This window comes from Equus przewalskii, chromosome 13 (genome assembly GCF_037783145.1).
Source record: "Equus przewalskii isolate Varuska chromosome 13, EquPr2, whole genome shotgun sequence".
Taxonomy (NCBI): Eukaryota; Metazoa; Chordata; class Mammalia; order Perissodactyla; family Equidae; genus Equus; species Equus przewalskii.
Window position 1 is genome coordinate 40578221 of NC_091843.1, and position 25759 is coordinate 40603979.

The 25759-nt window shown below is 36.9% G+C and overlaps 1 protein-coding gene across 36 annotated transcripts in view; it reads left to right on the forward strand.

Annotated features, from left to right (window-relative positions):
* The window catches only part of CDKL3 (cyclin dependent kinase like 3), a 102049-nt gene that overhangs the window by 62825 nt on the left and 13465 nt on the right, over positions 1 to 25759 (forward strand). For 3 of the 36 annotated variants that reach the window (XM_070571005.1, XM_070571004.1, XM_070571002.1), the window contains one exon: positions 13510 to 13802. The exons of the other annotated variants lie outside the window; for them this stretch is intronic. In XM_070571005.1, coding sequence (XP_070427106.1) covers positions 13510 to 13563 — 54 coding nt within the window. In that variant the 3' untranslated portion in view covers positions 13564 to 13802. Of the gene's footprint in view, positions 1 to 13509; positions 13803 to 25759 lie in introns of those variants that run through there. 36 annotated transcript variants of the gene reach the window in all.

Sequence of the window (25759 nt, forward strand, 5' to 3'; positions counted from 1 at the left end):
TATACAAGGGAGGGATCTACACTGGCTTCTTGGCAAATATGCCCCTGGTGATTAGATTGCCGTTACTTGGTTCTTGGTGACCACCAGAAGTCTTGCAGAGAAGTGGGTTATGGTAGAGGCAGTGGCAGCTGAATTGGCTATCAAACAGGTCAACTTTTGAAATCTATTGGGTAGACATTCAGGAGATAATTGGGAGTCCTGTCTCCACTCCTTTGACCAGGTGGAGTTGTTGTTATAAGTGGAAGGAGTTACAACTGGTAGGTCAGTGGGTTGCTGCTGTGGCACTCATTTCCTTTTATTTGGAAGAAGGAACATAGAATATAGTCATAGTGATAGGAAGCACTCTGCTGCATTTAACACCTTGAAGAATAAAATTCAAATTTGATCCATTAAATATTGAGTCTGGCTTCTGTTTTCACCACAGTAATAAAACCTTGCTTTTTATGGGCACCAGTTATCTCCTAATTGTCAAATTCAGTGACTTTCTTTAATTCCTTACGTTCCCTGATTTTCCGTTACACTTGACGCCATGAATCATCTTTTCCTTCTTGAAACACTCTCATCTTTTTTGTCACGTCATCATTTTCTTCTCACCTCCAAACAGTTTTCCACTCTACTGATAATTTATCTTCCCATCTGTTTCCCTGTCAGCATTCTGTGAAGTTTCATTCTTAAGCCCTGCACTCTACCCTGCCTCCTTGAAAGAAGTGCTGTTCTTACAGCTTGACTGCCACCTCTGAGGGTGTTTGGGGGTATTACTCCAAGATCTATAGTTCTGACACTGACATTTATCTGAAGCCCCAGTCTCCACATGTTTGCTAATAGTTCGACTTTATCACTTTGCTGTTTCTTCAAACTTACCATATCTAAACTGGGTTAATTTCTCCCCAAACTATCTTTCCCTTCCCTCCTAGATTTTCTTTTTAAAAGTGTTACCACAGTTTTCCCTGGCTTGAAACTTGGCATCAGCTTGATTTCTCAGTTTATATATCTGATAGCCCATTCAGGCATCAGGTCTACTTGATTCATTCTTTCTAACACATTTTGATCCTCCCATTTTGTAGTAATTCTTCATGCTTAAGCTCATGTAGCCTCTCTTGTGTAGTTGGGACTCTTCCCATGCAAGGTGATCTATTTTTCCTCCAGACTCCCATTTTTTATTGTTCATATTATATTTATTATGTATAAACAAATATTATATGTTTCACATCCTGCTTTGTGATGCTGGTTACCTTTTAATTTATGTCTTTGTACCTTTACCACCCCACTCCAAGTGCCTTTATATAGTTATGTACCTTAATATGTGTGGAACAAATAATTTAAATTCAGAATGACCTTGGTAGTCTGGAGACTTGCTGAAGAATCAATGAATGGTGTTAGAAGTGACCAGTAAGAATCTGAGGCATGGATGTCACTGAGCAAGCTTGTCAGAAGAAATCTTGGGATGGGAGTTAGTGGTGCCGTGCTGCACTTCCTATTTAAAACTTCAGAGCACTCACAATTCTGTTTGCCTTTAGGAAGGTGTAGTTGAAGTGTTTTTTTTTTTTTTTTTTTTTTTTTTTAAGTTTCAGCCTTCTTAGATCAAAAGCAAATCTACTTTTTCATTTCTGGCAGTATATGTACTAGAGATCTTCAGTTATATATCTGGTAGCCATTCAGGCATCAGTTCTACTTGATTCATTCTTTCTAACACATTTTGATCCTCTCACTTTGTATTAATTTTTCATGCTTAAGCTTATGTAGCCTCTCTTGTGTGATTGGGACTCACAATATATGTGCTAGATACCCTGAAAAATTCTAATTATAAAACTTCTCATCAAAGGCCGAACTTTACTGGTGCTTTAAAGAATTGATTTCAGGAGGTCACTCAGGTGAAAGGAGATAAAGTCTCAGGCCTAAGCAAAGTGGGAAGCTGTATTGGAAACTACATGTAAAGTTGCGTCCTTCAAAATTGTTGCCCTTAGTTAAGAGTGAATTCATCGAAATCTACTCCTCAAAGAGAGATTGCAGAGAAAATTGTCTGTCTTGTCCTTGGCTCTGGATGGAAAAAAACCCACAACAACCTTTCTCCTGAGAATTCATAACCATCCTTCATGTAAGCTTGGTGTCAGAATTCACACTACATGTGTGAACCCCCAGACCCAAGATTAGATTGTAGTTTAAAGTGTTATTGGATAAGTAATGAAACCACATGTCTGGCAGAAGCAAACATAGATCCTCTTTGGAGGAATGCACTTTAAACTGGAGTCTTAAAGAATTTCCACAGATAAATTTCCTGTGAACATGAGCTCACTACTAAAAGTTACAAAAACACAAAGAAATAAGCCAGCATAAATGAGAGTTCACAGAAACAGCAAACACAATCAAACCTGCAAAGACTTTATAAATTAAAGTTGCTGGATACATAATATACCAAGCTTTATTTACTATATATAAAGAAATAAATAGAATATTGACTGTATAATTAAAAAATAAGAGACTATCAAAAATAATCAGGTAGGTTTGGAAAAAGAACTAAATAGAACATCTAGAAAATGAAAATGTAACAATTAAATTAGAATCCTAGTGGATTGGTCAAATAGTAAATTAGACAGAGCTGAAGAGAAAATTAGTGAACTGAAAAATAGAGGTGAAGAAACTACCCAGATTATAGCCTAGGGAGACAAAGAGGTGGAAAAGGTAAAATAGAAATTGAGACTTGGATGAAGTTTGAGAAAGTCTAACATATGACTAATTAGGATTCCAAAAGAAAGAAATAGAAAGAATGAGGAAGGGCAATATTCAAAGAAATAATAGCTGATAATTTTCTAGAATTGATAAAAAACAGGATTCCTCAGCTTCAGGAATCCCTGTGAATCCTAAGAAAAACTAAAATGAAACCTACTCTCAGATACGTTATCATGAAAGAACAGAACACCAAAGAAGTAAAAAAATTAAGAACAGTTAGAGAAAAAGCCTGATCACTATAAATGAATGACAGGTAGAATAATAGCTGACTTCTGAACAGCACAATGAAAGTCAGAAGACAGTTGGGAAATCTCTTCCAAAGACAAAGAGAAAATAGCTGCAAATCTGTAATACCGAGGCAGATTAGTAGTCATCTCCTAATGTCTGTTCTCTCTTGCTTCTTTTGTAATAAAGTCCCTGATTTTTAACTGAGCACATGAATACCTGGAATAAAAACTACTTTTCCTAGTCTTCCTTACAGGCAGCATTATCAGAGAGATAGTGAAAGTAGCAATTTGTATTAAACTCTAACATGTCAAACGTTTTGCTTTATTGTAGTCAATTGCTAAGATAATAAAAAACAACATATGAAACAACTGTCTTAGACATTGGGCAGCCCAGGACTGTAATCCCTGATAGAAGGAAAATGAGCAAAGAAATCACTATGATCACACAGGCTTTCTACAATTTCTGGATCACAACACAGGGTCGTGATGACCCAAGGGGAGCCTGGCAGTTTGGGTGAGTTGGTGAGGTATGGATATAAGCTTGGGGAGGCCAAGCTGGCTAGAATTTGCAAGGCACAGTACTAGAGAAGAGAAAGCTGTGTGGAAAAGGGGCTTAGAAATGTGCTTGGGTTCCCCTCCAACCTTTGGCTGAATACTTATCTGTGCATGTGTGGCAGCCATGAAAATGCACCTCCTAGAGCTCCAACTGCAGGGTGTGTAATTGACCTCACACCAAAAGAATTGCATGAATTAGCTGGCTTGCCAGCAGGAGCCAAGCAGATACCCCTGGAAATATATGTTTAGGGTGTTAGATCAGAGGGACTGGAATGTAAGCCTAAATAAGCAAGAATTCATTGACTTGAGGACACCTTCTCAGGACATGAGATTTAACACACTAGCAAGGACCTTAGGGGATGTGGCATATTCATTGCTGAGGTGGTTCTTAGAAGCCTGGAAAAAGCTATGGCCAGCGCTCAGGGAAACAGAAATACCTGAGTTCCCCTTAAAGATGGCAGAGGAAGGAATAAGAGTCTGAGGGGAGTGGGCATGCTAGAATAAATGTATTATATGAGACCAGAAGACCAACTGGAGAGTAATGTTCCATGGGAGGACCTAGGGGACATATCATTCACCAAGGACATTAAGAATGCCCTGGTGAAAAGAAGTGCAAAACTTGTAGACCGAGAACTACAGCAACAGAGATTAATGCTAAGCCCCTGACATGACATTATTCCTTGAGAAGATCAACCAGATACTTGGTGGCAAGTCAAGTATATCAAGCTCTTTCCATCCTTGAAGGGCTAGGGTTTCATCCTCACAGAGATATATACCTATTCTGAATATGGCTATTCTTTCCTACCTGCAAATTCTCAGTAGCCTGGGGCTTACAGAATACCTGATACAGAATACCTGATACACACAGCATAACATCCACCCCCTTCACATTGAAGGAGGTGTGGGAATGGTCCCATAACCACGGGATTCACTGGTAGCATCAAATGCAGTACCGTCCTAAAGCAGCCAGCCTCATAGAACACTGGACCAACCTTTATAAGGTGCAGCTGAAGTGACAACTCAGAGGCAATCTTATAAAAGGATGACGTGCTGTTCTTTAGGATACAGAATACGCATTAAATCAGAGACATTTATAGAGTGCTATATCCACAAAAGGGATAACAGGGTGCTATATCCCCATAGATCTGGGAATCAAGGCATGGAAAGAAGAGTAGCTCCATTTATCATCACTTCCAATGACCTACTTTGGAATTTTGTACTTCCCATCCTTGCAACCTTGGGCTTTGGCAGAACTGAAGTTCCTGGTCTCCACACGGGGCACACTGTTGCTAGAGGCCACAACAAGAGTCCCAAGGAACTAAAAATTACAATTGCCACCATAGAACTTTGGCTTCCTTGTACCCAGGGACTAGTGGGCAAGCAGAGGAGTCACCATATTGATAGGGGTAATTGATCAGCAGGAAGAGGTAGGACTGCTGTTAAATGAAGGGGGCAGGGTGGGATATGTGTTAAACCCAGGTTATCCATTTGAGTGCTCTTGGTACTCCCTTACACTACTGTAACTGTGAATGGACATGTAGCAACTTCTGACTGAGAAGGGTATGATTACCAAGGGTTCAGACTGCCCAGGAATATAGGTTTGGGTCACACTACTTGGTAAGCCACCAAGACGTGCCAAAATGATAGCTGTGGGTGACGAAAATTCAGAATAAATCACAGAGGAGGATGAGTGCCAGTTGCAGCCCTGAGATCAACTGCAGGGATGAGGGCTGTAGTTATGTCATTGTTTTCATTCTGAGTTTCCTCTCTGGAAGAAAGGATAACAAGAATCATGGAGTAGCCTCTCTCCAAATTGTGAGGAGAACTAGATCTATGTGGTGCAATGGGTGAATCTCTGTGGCCTCAGAAATGTGCCTCTTAGATCTCTGACTGTGAAGAGCATAATTGACTAGCGGCCCCAGCTGCTGCACTCTGAAATCCAGCACCATATTTGCACTAAAGCCACACTTCCCACGTGTTAATTGTAGCTAGTGACTGAGTTCATCGGGGATATGAGGCAGGCCCAATCCTGAGAAATGCAGAACTTTGCTCATGGGAAACTTAGGGTCGAGAATTCCCTGTTAGCTCCCCAAACTTCCTTAGAGCTGCAGTGCAGTCTGATTGTCTTCCGCTCAATCTTATTTTCATTCCTCTCTCCTTTGTAAGGGTCAGACTTGTATTGCAATCTTATGACTCTCTTAGCTACCCCTGGCTCCCTTCCCATTTTTCCTTACAGGCACTTACTTCAATTCAGTAAATCTCTTATGTGTCAAGTCCCCTTCTTCCTTGGCATTTGTTCCTTGGAGTACCCAGACGACAAGGCACACATAGGGTGAAGTTTACAAGGCCATTCAAAGAATATCTGCCAGGGAGGTATGAGCTGGATAATTTTTAGAGGTCACACAAGCCTAGGAGAGACTCAAGTTTCTGACAGCCAATGTGGAAAGATCTTGCTGAACAGCCAGCACATTCAGTAGATATCCAAGAAGGATCATACCTTAGTAGAAGGGCTAAACTAGCCTTAGAATAAAGGCCGATTTAGATTTACTTTTACAAGCTTACAAACAGGCTCTACCAGACCAAGCTGCAAGTAACTCACTTGCCTGTCAAAACAAACTTCAACCTCTTTAAAGTAAAATTAAAAAAAAAAAAATCCTGACAACCATGTAATGGTCATAATGCCTGCTGTTCAAACTAAAATTACTAGACTTGAAAACAACCCAGAAAAATGTGACCATAAAGAAAATAAAAAATAAGTCAGTAGAAAGAGATTAAAAAATGATGATGGGGGGCCGGCCCGGTGGTGCAGTGGTTAAGTCCACACGTTCCGCTTCTTGGCAGCCCGGGGTTCACCGGTTTGGATCCTGGGTGCGGACATGGCACCGTTTGGCAAAGGCCATGCTGTGGTAGGCGTCCCACGTATAACGTAGAGGAAGATGGGCATGGATGTTAGCTCAGGGCCAGTATTCCTCAGCAAAAAGAGGAGGATTAGCAGTAGTTAGCTCAGGGCTAATCTTCCTCCAAAAAAAAAAGAAGAAGAAATGATGATGGATTAACATACATGGACTTTTGAACAGCTATTATAAAATGCTCAAGTTTTTAAAGGAAAACATGAACATAATGAGGAAAAAAATGGAATATAAAAAAAGATCCAAATGGAACTTCTGGAGCTAAAAAATACGATATCTAAAGTGAAACGGAAATTCACTGAATTGAGTCCAGAGCAGATTAGATACTGTAGAATATATCAGTGTCCTTAAGACATAGCAATAGAAACCATCCAAACCGAAGCATAGAGGAAGATTGAAATAAGATGAAACAATACTGAAATAAAAACAAAATCACTGTGGGACAGTATTAATCAGTCTAACATACATGTAACTGTATTCCCAGAAATAGAGGAGAGAGAATAAGGGGCAGAAACAATATTTGAAAAAATAATGGCTGAAATGTTTCAAATGCGATGAAAACTATCAGTCCTCAGACCCAGGAAGGTCAATGAACCCCAAGCAGGATAAGTACAAAGGAAATTCCACCAAGGCACGTAATAATCAAATTGCTAAAAACCAGGGTGTATTATTCAGGAATGGTCAGGCCAACAGATCAGGAGACAACTGTCATTGAAAATATAGTTTGTTATACTCGCAGATCTCAAGAGAAGGGGGTACTCCATGCTCCAGGTGGCCACATGGGGAAGCACCAGGATTGGTCAGGAGGCAGAGGCAGTGAGGGGTAAACCTGGGAGAGATCCTTTTTGTGATTTCCACAGGAAGAAGTGTGTGCAGCCAAGTAAGCAGTCTTAGGATTGACTAGTTTGAATAATTTCAGCAGGCCCTGGGGTCTAGGGGCTGTTCTTAGTTGTCTCATACCTGACCTTGGAGTGATTAGGGCAGGGGAATAGTGGCCTAGAGTGTAAGACCCTGATAGAGGAGATAGTTGAGGCATGGACTCAGGATTTATTGTTTAGGTATGAAAAGCATGTTTACAGGTGAGTTCTTTACTATATGTAGGAACTGGCTAGCCCTAGGAGGGGCAGTCCCTCCAGGGTCAGCAAGACCTGAAGATGCCAGAGCATCAAAAATACAGAATAAAAAGATATGATTAATATGTAGGGCTATGGAGGAAGTTTAAAAGTAGAGGAAAACAAGCCACAGAATGGGAAAAAATATTTGCAAATCGTATATGTTGTAAGGTACTAGTATCTGGAATATATAAAGAACTCTTACAACTCAATAATACAAAGACAAATAACCAAATTTTTTTAGTGGGCAAAGGATCTGCTATAGAATGACTTATGTCACCCCTAGAATTCGTATGCTGAAGTCTTAACCCCCAATGTGACTATATTGGAGATAAGGCCTTAATGGAAGTAATTAAGGTTAAATGAGCTAGTAAAGTTAGGACCATGATCCATGATCCAATAAGATTAGTGTCCTTTTTTTTTTTTTTTTTTTTTGCTGAGGAAGATTAGCCCTGAGCTAACATCCATTGCCAGTCTTCCTCCACTTTGTCAGTGGGTTGCCGCCACAGCATGGCTGATGAGTGGTATAGGTCCACGCCCAGGATCCAAACCTGCGAACCTGGGCTGCCAAAGTGGAGCATGCCCAAACTTATCCACTACACCATGGGGCCAGCCCTGGATTAGTGTCCTTTTAAGAAGAGACACCAGAGGTATACCAGAAAAGAGATACCAGAAAAGAGAGATCTTTCTCTCTCCTCCCATGTACGTGAACTGAAGAAAGGCCATGTAAGGGCACGGTGAGAAGGTGGCTGTCTGTGGGCTAGGAAGAGAGTCCTCATCACAACACAACCATGCTGAATTCCTCATCTTGGGTTTCCAGCCTCCAGAACTTTACGAAAATAAATTTCTGTCATTTAAGCCACCTAGTCTTTGGTATTTTGTTACAGCAGTCCAGGCTGACTAAGACAGGACCTGAACAGATATTTCTCCAAGGAAGATATAAAATGGCCAATAGGCACTTTAAAATATGCTCAACATCATTAGTCATCAGGGAAATGCAAGTCAAACCCCCAATGAGATACCATTCCACACCCATTAAGATGACTAGAATCCAAAAGTCAGATAATAACAAGTGTTGGTGAGGATTTGGAGAAATTTAACGGTCATACTCTGCTGGTGGGAATGTAAAATGTTGCAAGTACTTTGGAAAACAGTCTGGCAGTTCCTCAAATGAATAAACATAGTGTTGCCACTTGACCCAGCACTTCTACTTGTAGGTATATACACAAGAGAAGAGAAAACATATTTATACACACAGAAGTTTGTACAAAATGTTTATAGCAGCATTATTAATAGTAGTCAAAAAGTGGAAACAACCCAAATGTCTGTCAAGTGATGCATGGATAAACAAAATTTGGCATATCCATACAATGGAATATTACATGGCCATAAAAAGGAATAAAGTACGGATGCATGCTACAATATGAATGAATCTTGAAAATACTTTTCTAAGTGAAATAAGCTGGCCATGAAAGACCAGATATTATATGATTCTATTCATATGAAATGTCTAGAACAGGGAAACCTATAGAGACAGAAAGTAGATTAATTGTTGCTTAGGGCTGGGCATGGGTATGGAGTAGAGGGTTGATAGCCAAGTGTACAAGGTTTCTTTGTGAAGTGATGAAAATGTTTTAAAATGGAGTGTGGTGATAGTTGAACATGTCTGTGAATATCCTAAACCATTGAATTTTACATTTTAAATGAGTGAATTGTATGGCATGTGAATTATATCGTAAGAGTGTTAAAAAAAAAAGATTTACAAGTTTATATTGGAAAAAAAAAAGCAGGGGGAAAAGGACCCATTCCATAAAGAGGAACAGAGATAAATTCAACAGCCTTCTTGTCAGAAACCATTCAAGCCAGAAAACAATGGAACTACATCTTTAAAGTTTTAGGAAAAAAAAATAACTGTCAATCCAGAAGTCTATATCTAGGGAAAATATCTTTAAAAAACAAAAGTGAAATAAATACATTTCAAACAGAAAAAGCTGAAAGAATTCATTACCTGTATATCTGTACTAGAAAAAAATGGGAAAGAAAATTCTTCATGCAGAAGAAACATGATACCGGATGGTAACTTGGATCTACACAAAGGAATGAAGAACACTAGAATTTGTAAATACATGGGTTAAGATAAAAGAAATTTTTCTCATTTTAAAATATTCTAAGAAGTTTAAGTAAAAACTAATTATATAATTTGGGTTATATAACATATGTAGAGGTAAAAGATGTAACAAGAATGACACACAAAAAAAACAGGGAAAATTGATCTACATTGTTGTCAGACCTTTATATTATACATTTAGTGGTTAATGCTATCTGAAGGTAGACTGTGATAAATTAAAGATGCATATTGGAAACCCTAGAGCAAGCACTTAAAAAACATAAAGAAGTATAGCTAATAAGCCAACAGTAGAGATAAAATGGTAAATATTTATTCCATAGGGAGGCAACATATGAAGAAAAAAGCAAGAACTGATAGGATAAATAGAAAAAACATAAGATGGTAGGCTTAATCCCAACCACACAGAAATAATTACATTAAATGTAAATGGTTCAAATACTCCAATTAGAAGGATAAAGATTGTCCAGTTGGGGGGAAAATGCAATATCTCACTCTATGCTAAAAGAAACGCTCTTTTTTTTTTTTTTTTTTAAAGATTGGCACCTGAGCTAACATCTGTTGCCAATCGTCTTTTCTTCTTCTCCTCCTCTTCCTTCTCCTCCTCCTCTTCCCCTTCCCCCAAAGCCCCCCAGTACATAGTTGTATATTCTAGTTGTGAGTGCCTCTGGTTGTGCTATGTGGGATGCCACCTCAGTATGGCCTGATGAGTGGTGCCACATCCACACCCAGGATCCAAACTGGCAATACCCTGGGCCACTGAAGCAGAGCACATGAACTTAACCACTCAGTCATGGGGCTGGCCCCAAGAAACACTCTTTAAATATGAAGACACAGATAGGTTAAAAATGAAAGGATAACCCTGGGGAAGGGGGAAATTTATGATTTCCAGAGTTACCACATTATTAGGGAAATACAAGACTACAATGAAATATCACTTCATACCCATTAGGGTAGCTATTACCAAAAACCCAGAAAACAGCAAATATTGGTGAAGATGTGGAGAAATTAGAACCCTTGTGTACTGTTGTCTAGAATGTAAAATGGTACAGCTGCTGTGGAAACAGTATGGCAGTCCCTGAAAAAGTTAAAAATAGAATTACTATATGATCCAGCAATTCTACTTCTGGATATATTCCCACAAATATTGAAAGCAGGGTGTTGAAGAGATATTTGTACACCCATGTTCATAGCAGCATTACTCACAATAGCTAAAATGTGGAAGCAACCCAAGTGTCCATCTTCAGATAATCGGATAAGCAAAATGTGGTATATACCTACAATGGAATATCATTCAGCCTTAAAAAGGAAGGAAATTCTGCAATATGCTACAACATGGATGAGTCTTGAGGACATTATGCTAAGTGAAATAAGCCAGTCACAAAAAGACAAATACTGTATGATTCCACTTAGATAAAATACTTAGAGCAATCAAAATCATAAAAACAAAAGTATAATGATGGTTATCAGGGGCTAGGAGGAGGGGAGAATGGGGAGTTATTCTTTAATGAGTATAGAGTTTGAGTTTTACAAGATGAAAAGAGTTATGGGGATGAATGGGAGTGATGGTTGCACAACCATGTGAATGTATTTAATACCACTGAACCATGCACTTAAAAATGGTTAAGATGGTAAATTTTATGTTATATGTGTTTTATCACAATAGAAAAAAAGTAAAAAGATAGAAAAAGTTATACCATGCTGACAATTAATCATAAGAAAGCTGGAGTGGCTGTATTATTAGATAAAGTTGATTTTTGGACAAGGAATATCAGGGATAAACAGGGATTTTATAATAATAAGAAGGGCAGCTCATCAAGAAAATATAACAATTTTAAACATGTATGTATGTAATAACAGAGGTTTAAAATACATAAAGCAAAACTGATGGACAAATCCAAAACTATAGTTGGAGATTTCAATGCTTTTCTCAATAATTGATAGAACAAGTAAACAGAAAATTAGTAAAGATAGGTGATCTGAACAACACTATCAACCAACTTAACTGACATTTATAGAAGACTATTACCTACAGTGGCAGGGTACACACTCTTTTCAAGTGCAAATGTAACGCTCACTAAGATAGACCATATGCTGAGCCATTAAACAAGTCTCAATAAATTTACAAGGATTGAAATCACACAGAATATGCTCTCTGACCACAGTGGAATCAAATCAGAATTTAATATCAATAAGATGTTTATAAAATTCCCAAATTTTGGAAATTAAACAACCAACTCCAGACAATCCATGCATTAAAGAAAAAAAAATCACAAGGGAAATTAGAAAATATTTTTAACTTGAATGATAATGAAAACACAAAATACTAAAATTTGTAGAATGCAGCCAAAACAGTGGTTACAGGAAAATTTATAGCTTTAAATGCTTATATTGGAAAAGAAGTGTCCAAAATAAATGATCTAAGCTTTACTCCTTAAGGAGCTAAAAAAGAACAAATGAAACCCACAGTAAGTAGAAGGAAGGAAATAATAAAGAACAGAATTCAGTGAAATAGAAAACACTAACTAGAGGGGCTGGCCCCGTGGCCGAGTGGTTAACTTCGTGCGCTCTGCTGCAAGCGGCCCAGTGTTTCGTTGGTTCGAATCCTGGGCGCGGACATGGCACTGCTCATCAGACCACGCTGAGGCAGCGTCCCGCATGCCACAACTAGAAGAACCCACAACGAAGAATACACAACTATGTACTGGGGGGCTTTGGGGAGAAAAAGGAAAAAATAAAATCTTTAAAAAAAAATAAAAATAAAAAAAAAATAAAGAAAACACTAACTAGAGAAAAATCAATAAAACCAAAAGCTGGTTCTTTGAAAAGAGTGAAAATATTCATAAACCTGCTACACTAGTCAAGAAATAAAGAAACACAAATTACCAATATCAGGATTGAGAAACATAACCACATAGCCTACAGATGTTGAAGGGAGAATATGAACAACTTTATGATAATAAACTTGTCAACTTAGATGAAATGGATAAATTCCTTGAAAGACACAAATTACCAAGACATATATATGAACAACTGGAAAAATAGAATAACCATACATCTGTATTAAAGGTATTGAATTCTTAATTTAAAACCTTGCCAGAAAGAAAACTTCAAGCCAAGATGATTTCACTAATGAATTCTATCAAACAAACTCTCAGAAAATATAAGAGGAGTGAAGACTTCCCAACTTATATCATGAGGCCAACTTTACACTATACCAAAACCAGACAAAGATATTACAAGAAACTACAGACCAATATCCTTCATGATTATACACACAAAACCCTTAAGAAAATATTATCAGCAAGGTACAATTGAGAAAATCAACAAAGCCAAAAGCTTTTTTTCTAAGATTAATAAAATCGTTTAATTCCTGATAAGAGTGATCAAGAAAAAGAAAACTCAATTACCAGTATCACGTATGAAAAATTAAAGACTTTCTCATGCTTTTACATATTGCCAAAATCAATTTGCTAGTATTTTGTTTAGAATTTTTACATCTATATCATGAGTGAGACTGAACTGTAATTTTCCTTTCTTATAATGTCGTTGGCCAGATTTTCGATCAAAGTCAACCTTAGTAAAACTGGTAGGGAAGTGTATTTATTGATATTCAAATATTCATTCCCTTTTTCTCTAAAAAGATTATGTATCATTGCCTATTACCATGTGATTTGCAGTGCTGCCTGTGAAAGAAGTGTATTATCCCTGACCCATTGAGTTGAGATTAAAAATGTGACTTGCTCTGGCCAATGACATATGAATGGACAGACCTTACACCATGTCTGAACAGAAAGCATTAAGAGCCATATGTCTTTCTGCCAGCTCTCTTGTTCTTTGTCTTCCAACATTAGAGCATGAGAACAGTAAGTCCCAAATGGGGATTGTTCCTTCAGCTTGGATCCTGAATGAAGAAGACACAGGGATGAGAGACACAGCATACGTACAACCTGGAGAAGAGCTGAAGCTAATTTACATCTGACATATAACATGGGAAAGAAATCTCTGTTGTTTTGAGTCACTGACACTTGGGGATTGTTTGTTTCCACAGCATAATATAGCAAAATTTGACTATTCTCTGAAAGATTTTGTGTAACATTGGATTTATTTATTTTTATTTACATGATAAAATTTACCGGTGAAACCATCTGGGCCTGGAGTTTTCTTTGTGGGAATTTCTTCTTTCCCTTTTCTTTCTTTCTTTTAGTTTTCATGGTTTGGTTTTATAGTGAAGAATTCATACATCTGAACAAATTAGTACTGGGCTGTGAATTATTTACTTCACCTCTTTTGGTTATTAAAGAAACTTCTCAGTAGATTTTTTAAAAGTCCATTGTGTGTTCTTTCTGAAGCTTATGCTGGTACCACACAAACTTCTGTCAGATAAAAAGTAGAATCCAGATATAATGTATGACTCCTCAGTGGCAACAGCATCACTGTTACAACAACCCTACTTACACATGCATGATTTTTGGAGTATCTAGGGGACTTGTATCAGGAAGAGGAAGGAGGAGGAAATAGTATGGTCATGTGGATGGGAGAAGATCAGCTGAAATCGTAGAGGACAAACCGGAATGTGTGACTGGTGCAAAGCTAAGAATCAGTAATACATTTAAATAAAAAGATGGGGTTTACATTGGCCCTAAGCTGAGAATGCAACTATTTGATATGCGGTAGTTGTCCTGTGCTATGGTGCCATACTATATTTTCTGAAATGAAAATCTGGAAAACCTCCATGAGATCAGGATTCCCCTGGAACTGCTGTCCTACTCAGAATGGCAAAATGCATCAAGATATTTTGCATCTAGATGGGGTTGTTGTTACCAAATACCTGGTAGTGAGTCCAGAAGAGGCTGGATCCAAACTTCCCTCAAATTGGCTTGTCACTCATTCTAGAGCATTACCTGACTCCATTAGACTCCAAGGGGCTGGTATGATGTTGGCAGCAGTGGCAGTGTGTGGGCAAATTTTAAATTATCACTCATTTTATTTGAAAGTTAGAATCTATTAAGACTTTTTTTGCTGCTTATGTCAATTTTGTAAGTTATATTTTTCTAGGAATTTGTCCATTTTGGCTAAGTTTTCAAATTTGTCAGTATAAAGTTGTTCATGATATCCTCTTATTATCTTACAAAAGTCTGTAGGATTTGTAGTGAAGTCCCCTTCTTTATTATTGACATGAGTAATTTGTATTTTCTCTCATTTTTTCTTAAGTTTTGACAGCAATTTATCAGTTTCAAAGCCTTTCCAGTGAAGTTGATCCTCTCTATTGTGTGTTTGTCTTCTATGTCATTAATGTCTGCTTCTATCTTTATTATTTTTTTCTTCTAATTTCCTTAGGTTAAATTTTGTGTTCATTTTCTAACTTAAATCATTGATTATCAGCCACTGTTCTTTTTTATAATAAACATTTTAAGCTATAAATTTACCTCTAAGCTTTAACTGTATCACACAAGTTTCTGTATGCAGCATTTTCATTATTATTCAGTAAAAGATATTTTTAATTTCCCTTGTGATATCTGCTTTGACCCATGAGTTATCCAGATAGATTTCTCAATTTCCAAACACACGAGAATCTTTGAAATCTAAGCTTAGTATTTAGCTTAATTAGAGTGTGGTTGGAGAATACACTCTGTATTACTTCAGTCCTTTGAAATTTATTGACTTGTTTTATGTACCAGCATTTGGTAAATTTTTGAACTTGAAAATCATGCATATTCTAGTTGTTGGGTACAGTGTTCTATAAGTGTCACTTAGGTCAAGAGTGTTAATTGTCTTGTTCAAATCTTTATACCATTTCTGATTTTTCAGCATGTGCCTATTCTAACAGCTATTGAGGGGTGTATGTTAAAGTCTCCAACTATGATTGTGGATTTGTCTAATTCTTTTAATTCTATCAATTTTTTCTTTGTATACATTTAAGGCTGTGTTTTTAGGTGCATAAAATTTAGGTTTGTTACATTTTCCTGGTGAATTGTACCTTTGGCACTGTGAAATATCTCCCATCTCTAGTAATGCTTCATCTGTTATCAATACGGCTACACTAGTTTTTTTGTTCAGAGTTTGTAGAGCCAGGCCTGATGGCCTAGTGGTTAAAATTCGGTGCTCTCACTGCTTCGGCAGCCCTAGTTTGGTTCCTGGTCGCAGAACCACGCCACTCATCTGTCAGTTGCCATGCTGTGGGGGTGGCTCACGTAGAAGAACTAGAATGACTTACGACTAGAATATACAACTATGTACTGGGACTTTAAGGAGGGAAAAACAAAAGAGGAAGATCGGCAACAGATGTTAGCTCAGGGTGAATCTTTCCTAGCAAAAAAAAAAAGTTTGTATGGCACATATTTTTATTTTCTTTTACTTTCCATATTCCTATATATTTATATTTCATATAAATAGTTCTTTCATAAGCAGCATATGGTTGGGTTTAAGTTATTTTAATCTAGTCTGACAATTTTTATCTTTTATTTGGAGCATTTTATTTGGAGCCATTTATATTTAATGTAGTTATTGATATGTTTGATTTTAAATCTGCCAGCTTACTATTTACTTTACATTTGTTCTATTTATTCTATTTTCCTTTTTCTCTCCTTTATTTCTTTCTTTTGTATTTGAGTATTTTCTTACTCAATATTTCCCTTTTCTTAGTTTGTTAATTACATATTCTTTTGCAGTTCTCTCCAGATTATCACATGCATCTTTGACTTACCAGAGTTTAATAAAATTAGTTCTTTTAGTTTATTTTTGACAATGAAAGGATCTTAGAATACTTTAACTTCTTTTACTTTTCTCCCAACTTATGTGCTATTTTTGTCATATATTTTAATTATATAATATTAACTCTACAATACATTGTTATTGTTTTAGACAGTTAATACTTACCTTTTTTGTTGCTATTTATTCCTTCCTGAATCTCCAAGCTTACATCTGGGATCATTTTTCTTTGCCTGAAAAATAACCGTTAGTATTTTCCTTAGTGTAGACTGGCTGGTGACAAATCCACACATTTATGTTTTTCTGAAAATATCTTTATTTCATCTTCATTTTGAGGGCTTTTTGAATTTATCCTAAGTCTTCAGCTGAATGAATTTTCACAATTGTATTCACCCAGGTAACACCACCTGAAACAAGGTATAGAACATTTCCATTATCCCAGTCCCTTTTCCAATCAATTTTTTACTCACCCTCTGTGCAAAAGCTTTCTGATTTCTCACATGATAGATTAGTTTTCCTGGTTTTAAACTGCATGAAATTTGAATCATACAAATAGAATACAGTATGTATATTTTAGTGTAGTGTTTTGAGATTGATCTATGGTTTGCATTTATCAGTCATTTTTTACTTTTTATGGCTATATAGTGTTCCATTGTATGAATAGAAAACAACTTCTTTATTCATTCCTCAGTTGATGCACATTTGGGTTGTTTTAATTATTATGATTAAGGATGGTATGAACTTTCTTGTACAACTCTTTTTGTGAATATATGCCTTCATTTTTCTTGGGAAAATACTTAGAAGTGGAATTACTAGCTTATAGGGTCGATGTATGTTTAAATTTATAAGAAACTGCCAAACAATTCTCTAAAATGAGAGAACTGTTTACACTCCCACCACAATGGTTGGGAGTTCCAGTTGCTCCACATCTTTACAAATATTTGATATTATCTTTTTCATTTTACCCATCTTAATGGATGTATAATAGTGTCTCATTGATGTTTTAATTTGCATTTTTTTGATGAGTAATAATGTGGAGCATCTTTTCACATGCTTATTGTCCATCCTTATATCTTTTTTGTTAAGCATTTGTTCAAATATTTTGCACATTTTGAGTTGGAATATTTGCTTTTTTATTGCTAGTTTTTAGAGGCTCTTGATATATTCTGGACATAAGTCTTATGTCACACATATGCATTGTAAATATTAGCTCCCAATGTGGGTTTGTCTATTCATTTAATGATATCTTCCTTTTAAGGTGTGGTTTACATAACATAAAATGCACAGGTCCTAACTGTTTAGCTTCATGAGTTGTGACAAATATACTCATATAATCAACCATGCAAAGCAAAATATAGAACAATTACATCATCCCTTACCTTCTTTCATTCAATGCCTCCTACCAGAAGCAACCACAATCTGACTTCTGTTATCACAGATTAGTTTTATTTGTGTTTGAACACTATGTAATGGAATCATATAGTCTATATGTAAATGAACCATATAGTATATATTCTTTTGTACCTGGCTTCTTTCGTTTGACAATGTTTTTGAGATTTATCAGTGTATTTACATGTATTTTCAATTCATTCCTTTCTTTATAGCCTTATTGAGATATATCTAACCTACCATGAAATCCATCCATTTAAAGTAGCTCATGAATTGCTACTAGTCCATGGTATGAGTATGCCACAATTTCTTTATCTGTTCTCCAGTTGATACAGTTTGGGCTGTTGACAGATTTCAATACTTCTGTGAACATTTCTGTACAAATATTTTTGTGGACATATGTTTTCATTTTTCTCAGGTAAATACCTGCAAGTGGTATTGCTGGGTCACAGAATTGATGTTTGTTTAACTTTATAGAAAAAGCTGTCAGTTTTCCAAAGTAATAGTTGAAAGTTTCAGTTGTTACATGTTCTCACCAACGTTGCGTTTGTCGTCTCTTTTATTTTAGCCATTCTGGAGGGTGTATGGTAGTTTTTAGCTTTCATTTCCCTGATGAATAATGACTGGGCACCTTTTTTGACCATTTGTATATCTTCTTTAGTTGCCTGTTCAAAACTTCTGTTCACTTTTAATGGTTTGTTTATCTTTTTATTGTTGATTTATAGTGGTTCTTTTTGTCTTCTGAATACAAGTCCTTTATTGATAGATGTACTGAGAATATTTTTCCAGTACATAAGCCTGTAGCTTACCTATTCATTTTCTTAATGGTATCTTTTGATGAGCAGAAATATTTAATTTAGATGAAGTTCAACTTATCAATGTTTTCTTATATGGCTAGTGCTTTCTATGAGCTAAGAAATTTTTGCCTACCCCAAGGTTGAAAAGATGTTCTTCTATGTATTTTTCTAGAAGTTTTACAGTAGTAGTGTTTGGTTAATTTAGATCTAATCTCAAATAAATGTTTTACATATGGAGTGGAATATAGATTGAGGCTCATTGTTTCTCCAATCAGTTATCTTGTTATTCTATCACCATTCATTAAAAATACTTTCCTTTCCCCATCGAACTGATTTGACAAGGGGCATGTGTGTGTGTTTGTGTGTGTGTGTGTGTGTGTGTGTGTGTGTGTGTGGTGGGGGTAGAACCCAAAATTGAATACCAATAATAACAAATGAACCTAATTATATTACAAATAAATAAAATAACCACTCTGGAGAGGGTAGGAAAGAATAGAACGAACCTAGATAACTTTGGAAAAGAAGACCTTGCCTATTTACTGTGGGGCTAAAAACAAAAAGAACAGTACACAAGTACTGTCCTCTAGTTAGTAAATTTATGTTTCACAGGAGCATGTGTTAATAATTCTGAAACTTTGTGTATTTTATGTGTATTATAGGGCTGAGCAAATAAGTATATTGTGGAATGAACTCATGGGTTTTATTAGATGTAGATGTATATATGTGTGTATTTCCTAGTTCTGTCTGCTGAGACACCCCAGTAGCAATGAGTGCACCTAGTGCTCAGATCTTGACTTATAAATACTACAATAAAAGATGACAGAGCTCCTTGGAGGAATGGCTGATTCCAGGGCTGGGGCAGGGAAAGTAGATGATGAGCCTGGAACATCGTCTTGTGCCAGAAATTAAGGAAGTCCTTTAAAAAAATGTTGAAAGGACACAGACGCCAGCTAGAAGGAGCTCCTAATGGTCAAATCCCAGAAAATAGGAGCAACAAAACAAATAATGATAGTAGTGGAGGATAATGTATAAATAAAAATGAGTCTCAGGCCGGTCCTGTGGCCAAGTAGTTAAGTTTGCACGCTCCACTTTGGCAGCCAGGGGTTTCGCCGGTTCAGATCCTGGGCGTGGACATGGCACCGCTCATCAGGCAACACTGAGGCGGCATCCTACATTAGCCCAACCAGAGGCACTCACAACTAGAATATACAACTATGTACTGGGGAGCTTTGGGAAGAAGAAGAAGGAAAGAAAAAGAAAAAGATTGGCAACAGATGTTAGCTCAGGTGCCAATCAAAAAAAAGTCTCTATGAGTCTATATACATATAAATAAATAATTGAAAAAAATAAGTAAATGGGGGAGAAGACACAGCTCTTCCTTAAAGTAGTATTCCATTTGATGAATATAGAAGGAATGATGGAGGGGAAAATCATCATTTGCCATCACACTAATAATTGATGCAGATAGGAATCAGTGATGAATGCTAAAACTAAATAGGACTTTTGCATAGTGTGAAAGTATCTCCCCACAAGATACTTATTACTTACAATGGGAAAAAAGTAACTTTACAGAGGAGAAACCTGTTAGAAAATACCTTGGTAAATTGGTCAAAGTGAATATTCTCAGTAATAGGACAAATTGACATAATTTACCACCTGACACAATGCAATGAGGAAAACAACATTATTTCTCTGATATTACTGCCAAAAATACATGCCCTCAATCTAAACATGAGGAAATATCATAAAAACTAAAATATGGGGCACTATACAAAACAACTGGCCTGTAATATTCAGAAAGGTCAAGGTCAAGGCTGTAGAAAGTTACAAGGCTGTAACGAAAGTTAAATAAAACATGTGATCCTGGACTGGAGTGTTTTGCTGTGAAAGAAATACTGGGACAATTGGAAGAACTTGAACGAGGTCTGTGGGTTAGATGGTTGTAATATACTAATATTAATTTCCTGCTTTTTATTATTTTATTGGGGTTAAGTAAGAAAATACCATTATTTGTAGGAATTATGTATAAATTCTAAGTTATTTGGGGCATCATACCAGCAACTTAGTCTCAAATGGTTCAGGGAAAAAAGTGTTCTTTGTACTATTCTTGTAATTTTTCTACAAGTTTGAAATTATTTCAAAATAAAGGAAGACAATATTCACATCAGCATTATTTGCAATAGCCCCAGACTGGAAACCATACAAATGTTTATCAACAGTAAAATGGATAAATGAATTCTGGACTATTTGTGTAATGAAATGTTATATAGCAATAAAAATGAACAAACTATAGCCACATGCAACAACTTAGATGTGTCTCACAAATAAAGTATTGAATACATGAAGCCAAAAACAAAAGAATACATGCTACATTATTGTATTTTCATAAAGTTCAAAAACAGGTAAAACTCATCTGTGGTGATAGAGGTCATGATAGTGGTTACCTGTGGGGAAAACAGTGATGGTGACTGGGAGAGGCATGAGGAGGGCCTCAGGTGTGCTAGCGATGTTCTGTTTCTTGACCTGCCTAGGAGTTAACACGTGTTATGTTCACTTTGTAATAATTCATTGAACTCTTATGATTTGCGCATTTTTGTATATTTGTGTTATAATTTTTGGAAAAGTTTTAGACAGACTTGTGATAAATAGAAGGAAATGTGTAACTTTGAATGTTTCTATCAAAAGATAATAACTGAAAATTAATGAACTAAACACCAACTGAAAACATTTTAAAAAGAACAGAATAAAACCAAAATAGAAGGAAATAATAACTATAAGAACAGAAATTAATGAAATGAAAAATTGAGTTGTAATAGAGAATATAATACAATAGAGAGCAAAGCCACATGTTGATTTTTCTATAAGACTAGTAAAATTGACAAGCCTATGGTGAAATTGACCAAGACAAAAAAGGGAGGAGCTGGCCCCATGGCCTAGTGGTTAAGTTCCATGTACTTCACTTTGGCGGCTGGGTTCAGTTCCCTGGCGCAGACCTATACCACTTGTCAGCAGCCATGCTGTGGTGGCAACCCACATACAAAATAGAGGAAGATTTGCACAGCTGTTAGCTCAGGGCAGATCTTCCTCAGAGAAATGAAAAAAAGAAGAAGAAATGAAAAGGGAAAGGACAAATAAACAAGGTAACGAATGAGAATGGGGCCATAAGTACAGATGCAGTGGAAATAAAAACAAAAACAAAACAGTAAGAGAACATTGCCAGCAACTTTAGGCCAAGAAATTTGAAAATTTAGGTGAAATGGAAAAATTCCTATGAAATATTAGTTAAAACTGACTCAAAAATAGAAAACCTGAATGATCCTATAACCAATAAAGAAAAAGAATCAATCGTTAAAACCCCAGGGCCAGGGGCTGGGCCAGTGGCATAGTGATTAAGTTCACACACTCCACTTCAGCGGCCCAGGGTTTGCAAGTTTGGATCCTGGGAGTGCACATAGTACCACTCATCAAGCCATACTGTGGCAGCATCCCACATAAAATAGAGGAAGATTGGTACAGATGTTAGCTCAGTGACAGTCTTCCTCACAAAAAAATAAAAATAAAAACCACCAAAAAACAACACACCCAGGGTCAGAGAGTTTAACAAATATGTTCTTCAAACATTTAAGGAAGAGATAATTCCTGAGTCATACAGCTCTTCCAGAGAACAGAAAAAGGGGAACATACCTCAACTCATTTTATGAGGCTAGAATGTAATCTCCATCAGGATAGGGGTATTTTTCTTTTGTTCATAATATTTCCAAGTGCCTAGAATACTGCCTTGTGCAGAGTGGGCACTCAAAAAAATTTTTGTCCAATGAATAAGTAACACATGGAATAGTCTTGAAACCAAAACCAGGTAAGGTCAGTAAAACAAGGAAAGTAACAGCCCAATCTCACTTATAAACGGCTACAAAAATCCTAAACACAGTATTAGCAAGCAAAATCTGGAATATATAAAAATTATAATATGTAACAACTAAATTGGGTTTATCCCAGAATATAAGGTTGATTAAGAAATCTGTTATTATGGTCTACTGCTCTAACAGATTAAGGGGGGGGTAGTAAATGTTTATTTTAGTTTCCGCAGAAAAAAAGTATTTGATATAATTTGAGTATAGAGATATTTCTTGACATAAAAATCAAAAGAAAACAAAGAAAATTAGGATCGTATTTAACTATATTAAAATTTAGGGCTACTCTTCATCACAGAACACCTTTTAAAAAGTGAAAAGGCAAGGCACAACTGGGAACTTACATAATTTCATTATTATATCTAGAATGTATAGAAAATTTCTAAAAAAAAAAATCAATAAGGAAAAAGAAAACATATCCCCCCAAAATGAGTAAAGGACAGAATCAGATATTTCAGAAAAGCAGGAAGATGAATGGCCAATAAGATAAGAGCCTCAGCTTCATTAGTAAGCAGAGAAATGGAAATAAAAACCACAGATTCCAGTTCTCATTCTCACCTAATTGGCAAAAACTAATTGTCAACAGAGTGTTGGTGGGGATATGGAGCATTGGATCTCTTATACACTGCTGATGGGAGTGTACATTAGGACAACTAGTTTGGAAAATCTGGCATTATCTGGTAAAGTTATAGATGGGCACACCCTGTGCCCAACTGTTCCACTCCTTGCTGGTTGCCCTAGAGAAAGTCTTGCTCGTGGACTTGTTGACCTTAAAAAATAGACAGCGAGTTATGCCTCCAACAAAAATAGGTTTATTTGGGATCAACAAAGAATTGTAATTTGAGGTCTGCAACCAGGGTGAGCCACATGCAAGTCTCAGCAGCAAAGGGGAGGAACTCTTTTATAGAGGGGAAGAGGAAGTTGGGAGGGCTATTGTAAACCAAGAGTTGAGATGTAGTGGCTTTTCATTGGCTAAGTTAGGACAGTCTCTCGTTGGCTGAGCTTCTTGCAGGTCAAGAAGAGGAAGTTTTTCTCTTCCTGTTGGGCTCTGCTATTGACATAGGGCATGAGAGCTTTCCCTTCTGGCCTTCTGACTCCAGTTTAAAGAGGTTTCTACTTATTTCCACAGTTTTCCCCTTTTGGTTGGGATCTTTCCCTGAAAGCATGGCTGATCAAGAGTCAGGTTTTTCAGGTTTTAGCAGCTTTTGTCCCTCAATGCCAGGAAAGATCTTTCCTGGGTGACCATGTCCCACATGGAAGGGAAAATGCACCAATTAGAAACCTGTTGTGGCCAGATTTGAGTGACAAGGAGGGGTAGAAGGGTGAACTCTCAGGCACTTTTTATCTAAAGTCTATATGTTATCAAGATCATAGACATTGGAGATCATCTAAAGCATTATGTCATCATAAAGGTTTGGCAGACAAACTTCCAACAGGCCTGGTCCAGATGTCTTGGAAAAGCTGTCTCATCAGATGTTGTCTGCTTCAATTCTGGGAAATCTTTACTTTTAAGTCACCAGCTGATGTGCAGGTCCAGTCAGGGTTTGGTGCTTTCTTTTGCTGTGTCATGTGAACCCAAGAGTCTATTCCCTGGAGTTTTGTGGCACAAGGGTTAGTAAACAGTACCTGATAGGGGCCTTTCCAGTGAGGTTGAAGAGAATCCTTCTAGAGGTATCTTTTCTGAGATGAAATCTCTAGGTTGCAAGGAGTGATGCTTAAGGTCTTTGTCTTCCTAGAGCACAATGTGAAAAGACTGCTCTACCAAAAGCTGGTTTTTTAAATAGAAGCAATTAAGTCTTTGCAATATTGCAATTTGCACTCCTTTTATCAGCTGTGGGTCAAAAGAGGCAAGAACCAAATGCATTGGGTGTCCTGTGACTATCTCAAAGGGTGATGGTTTATGAGTTACAAAGGGGGTGGATCTGAGATTTAGAAGGACCAATGGCAATTCTTTTGGCCAAGGTATTTGGAGAGTCTCTACAAATTTTGCCAATTGAGTCTTAATGTCATTAGCATGTTTGATTGAACCTGAGGATTGAGGGTGGTAAGCACAGTGAAAGTGTTGTAAAACCAGGCAAAGAGCATAGACTTGAAGTGGGTTCCTTGATCACTATGAAGTTTGAGAGGAGTTCCCCAGGGAGGGATAATCTTTTCCAAAAGGACTTTAGCCACAGAAGAGGCAGTAGCCTCTCTGTAAGAGAAGGCTTTAGTCTGGTGAGAAAACATACAGACCATGACTGAAGCATATTTACATCCACGAGATGGGAGCAACTGTATGAAATCCACTTGCCAAACCTCAAATGGTCCATTAGGCAGTTAAAAATGTCCAGGAGCAGTACAAACAGGCTTCCCTGGGTTGTGTTTTGGACAAGAGGGACAAGTGAGGTAGGCAGTTTTTGTGGCCTTGTTAATTTCCCCCACCAATATCGATACGTGAATGCTATCATTTTGTCAGTAGACCAATGGTTTAAAGCATGTGTAATGGTTAGAAGTGGGAATTTTAGAGTCTCTGGTAGGACTGTGTTGTTATTCAGTCCTAACCAGAGCTTTCTCTTTTTATCAAACCAACAATTGTTGAATTTTTTAATCTTGTTTTTCCTTTTCTGAGGCCAATTGTTGGGCTTCTCTAGTCTTTTTTCCTAAGTTATCATTTGAGGAAATATCCCTTTGAACCATGACAGAGGTTTGGCTCTTGTTGGTTCTTTTAGGTGCTGAATTTCTTGCAGAAATATCAGCCCTCATTTCCTCCCCTCTTCTATTATTTTGGAGCAAATCCCAGACATCATATAATTCTTCCCTAAATATTTCAATATGTATCTCTAAAAGCTAAGGCCGCTTTTTACAAAGGTATAATTACATATCTTTATAATAGTTACCAATATTTTCTTAGTATCTTCAAATATGTAATCAGTATTCAAACTTCCATACAGTCTCATATTTTTAAATTCTGTTTCAATCAAGCCTCCGTTTCAATTTTTTTTTTTTTAATTGCTGATGGGCTACCCTGTGCAAGGCATTGAGTGAAGCTCTGTTGAACATGTTGGGGCTGAGGATCTCACTCTGAGTGAAGGGTAACTTGCTCACTCCATTGATGGGCTGAGAATCTAAACTTCTGTAGGTGGCTTGTGGAAACCAGCAGCCATTTCCACAGATGCCTGGTTTGTAAATCACTGATAACCATTTAACTCTGTAATAATGTTGTTTTTTGTCCTTTTTATAGACCTTGTGTAAAGAACTCCTGTAACATATCTTTCTTCTTAATACCCCACTCGATGGTTATATGCAGTTACTCAATA